Source organism: Thamnophis sirtalis, unplaced genomic scaffold (assembly GCF_051295495.1).
Source record: "Thamnophis sirtalis isolate CommonGarterSnake01/CBP01778 unplaced genomic scaffold, rThaSir2_p1.2 scaffold_2, whole genome shotgun sequence".
Classification (NCBI taxonomy): domain Eukaryota; kingdom Metazoa; phylum Chordata; class Lepidosauria; order Squamata; family Natricidae; genus Thamnophis; species Thamnophis sirtalis.
The window spans coordinates 106,086,129-106,089,598 of NW_028261382.1; the positions used below are offsets into that span (position 1 = coordinate 106,086,129).

Consider the following 3,470-nt stretch of genomic DNA (forward strand, 5'->3'; position numbering starts at 1 on the left):
ACTGTCAGGAAATTTCTTCTTAGTTCTAAGTTGCTTCTCTCCTTGATTAGTTTCCAGCCATTGCTTCTTGTTCTACCCTCAGGTGCTTTGGAGAATAGCTTGACTCCCACTTCTTTGTGGCAGCCCCTGACATATTAGAACACTGCTATCCTGTCTCCCCTAGTCCTTATTTCCATTAAACTAGACATACCTAGTTCCTGCAACCATTCTTCATATGTTTTAGCCTCCAGTCCTCTAATCATCCTGGTTGCTCTTTCCTGCCCTCTTTCTAGAGTCTCCACAACTTTTCCACATCGTGGTGATCAAAACTGGATGCAGTATTCCAAGTGTGGCCTTACCAAGGCATTATAAAGTGGTATTAACACTTCACGTGATCTTGATTCTATCCCTCTGTTTATGCAGCCTAGAACTGGGTTGGCTTTTTTGGCAGCTGCTGCACAAGGCTGGCTCATATTTAAGTGATTGTACACTAGGACTTCAAGATCCCTCTCACAGTTACTACTATTGAGCAAGGTACCACCTATACTGTACCTGTGCATTTGTACCAAGGTCAAAGATCGAATTGAAGGCCATTCAAGTTGGAGGAAGGCTGAAATAAAGCAAGCTAATTAATCATCAGGTGGGAGATTGTGGCTAAATAAGTTACTTGAAAAGTTTTGATATTGTACAAAGGTAATTGCCTGCACAAATTGTGGATTCATGCACAGATTAATAGTATAGAGATCAGTTTCCATTAAATAAAAAAAGGGAAATTATGGGCTTGCTTGGAAAGAAATGATTGTATCGTATGAACGACAAAAGTTGAAATTAAAGAGTTGAGAGCTTAAAATTTTCTGAAGTTTCCATTTGCTCACTACCATTTTCTTCCTCCTTGAAAATTTTCTGAAATAACTCTTTGATGCTTCTCTGAGTTTTACCTTTCTGTCTCCCCACTAGATAATAGATCAAAGGGTTAATGCTGCTGTTGATGCAGGTACATAAGTAGCCATAATGTACAAAGTTGGGATGTATACACTCCAAAAAATACAGGATAAAATAAAAGGCATTCAGTGGGAAAGCCAAGATTAAAAAGAAGAAAAGCGTGAGCAAAATAGCTGTCAAAAGCTTCCTCCGCCTTTGGATTTTGGATACGAAGCAGATTTTGATAAATAAGGTGACACTGGAGATGGTCATCAGTGGGAGACAAAGCACAGCGTTAACGATGAACTGATACATCACAGTATAATTCTTTCCAAATCCACGAGAAGCTACAATGGTGAAGTGAATTAAAGAGAGGATGAAGGAGATGACCCAGGTGACGGCACAAACAATACTGAACATATGCGCTGGCCGGTGGCATCGATACCAAATTGGGAAAAGGACCGAAAGACACCTGTCGATGCTGATGACTGTCAGTAGAAATTGCCCCGTACTGTACATTAACAGCAGGATCATTTGGAAGAGTTCGTAGGGAAAGTCACAATACAGACGTGTAAAAAGCCAGTGGATTTCGATAATCAGCTGAGTGGTGAGCAGGCCAAAGTCAGCAACAGAGAGGTTGATAATATAAATGGCAAAAGTGTTCCTCTTAATAGAGGAGCCCAGCAACCAGATAACAAGACCATTGCCCAACATTCCCAACGCACAAAAAAGCATTGTGAAGATTGCAAAAACAAGCACTTCCTCATCTTTATCAACCATGTAACAGGTTCTGATTTTGCAGCTGGTTGTTGCATTGATTTGTGCCGCATAACTGAATGGAGGGGTGGATGCCATAGTCATTATGCTTCGGCCTTTTTTTGTCCTCGTGTGGCTGCAGATGCTCCTGCTAGAACAAAACAGAAACAGATGGCATTGGCCTTAATCGACGTTCCTAAAAAATGCATATTTCAATGCAGCCTCTACAGTAGATTACGCATCCTGTCCTCACAATTACCGTGGAATGATGCAGTTGTGTAGTTGAGATGGTTCACCGACAAATGCGCGCTCGACAAAAGCGCGCCGACAAAACCGCGGGAAGAAAACCACGAGTTCAAAATTGTACCGACGAATGAACGCAGAAGCGTGCTGACAATAGCGCGCCGACAAAAGCGCGCTCTAAACTTAACCCTAACCCTAACCCTAACCCTAACCCTAACCCTAACCCTAACCCTAACCCTAACCCCAACCCCAACCCCTACCCCTACCCCTACCCCTACCCTTACCCTAACCCTAACCCTAACCCTAACCCTAACCCTAACCCTAACCCTAACCCCAACCCCAACCCCAACCCCAACCCTTACCCTTACCCTTACCCTTACCCTAACCCTTATCTTAACCCTAATCACCCTTCTGTCGGTGCTCTTTTATCGGCACGCCTTTGGGGGCGCGCTGTCAACATCGCGGTTTTATCGCCGCTGTTTTGTCGGTGCGCTGTTGTCGGGCGCGCATTTGTCGGGTCACGAGTTGGGATAAGGGTTATAATCTGGCCTTCCTTACTTGATTAAAAAGTGTCATGTGAAAGCCTTGATTCATCAAAGCAATGATGGGTCGTCTTCATCTTTGGTTCATTTGGTGTTCTCATGGAACACACACGATTGTGACTTCAAATCTAAGAGTAGCAAATTGTAACCAACATGGATTAATGAATGGGGAGGGAGGGAGGGAGGAAAGAAGGAAGGAAAAATGGTGATAGAAGGGAGGGAGGGAGGGAGGAAGGAAGGAGATAATTTGATTTTGTTAAACTAAAGGAAAGGGAAAGAATGTACAAGATAAAAATGAAGATGCCATGATGATCATGGATTGCATGGGTTAAAAAGCAATCTCAGTCTGAATATGAAATGGGGTTGATAGAATCTGAGGTGGAAAAAAGAAGAAATGGCAGGAAATAATAATTAAAAAAAATCTATTCTCTCTCTGCATATTAGGAAACAAGGAAGCAATTTTGTAAAGGGTTTATCTCATCAGGCTAGTTATTCCACAAAGCATCTGTATTCAGCGGAAGTATGGAAATATTACCAAGATGAAAGATAATATCAGGAGTCGGCTGCTACGGTTCCCCCCGGGTTTGGGAGAACTCGTAGCTAACATTATGGATGGTTTGGAGAACCTCCAAATCCCACCCCTGGCTGGCCCCACTCACACTGCCCCACCCCTCCCACCTCATCCCTCCCCTCCCAGGAATCTCCACGCAGTCCATTTTGGATGTGAGGTAAGGGCAGGGCCAGCATGGAGGCTCAGGGAGGGTGAAAATGGGCCTCTGGGAAGGCTTGGCAACCCAGGGGAAGCAGTTTTCGCCCTCCCAGAGGCTCGAGGAAAGCTAGGCCATGCCCACCCAGCAACCAGGCAGAGAACCCATTGCTGAAATTTCTGAAGCTCACTCCTGGGTAATATTCTGACTTCAAGGTGGCGCAGTGGTTAAATGCAGCACTGCAGGCTACTTCAGCTGACTGCAGTTCAGCAGTTCGGCTGTTCAAATCTCACCGGCTCAGGGTTGACTCAGCCTTCCATCC

The 3,470-nt window shown here is 44.5% G+C and overlaps 1 protein-coding gene across 1 annotated transcript; it reads right to left on the minus strand.

Moving 5' to 3' along the window:
* Positions 1-807: 807 nt before the first annotated feature.
* On the minus strand, positions 808-1,761 carry LOC148049100 (mas-related G protein-coupled receptor member H-like). Its single transcript, XM_087703557.1, has one exon. The coding sequence runs from the start codon at positions 1,759-1,761 to the stop codon at positions 808-810; it is 954 nt and encodes a 317-aa protein (XP_087559683.1).
* Between the last annotated feature and the right edge of the window lie 1,709 nt (positions 1,762-3,470).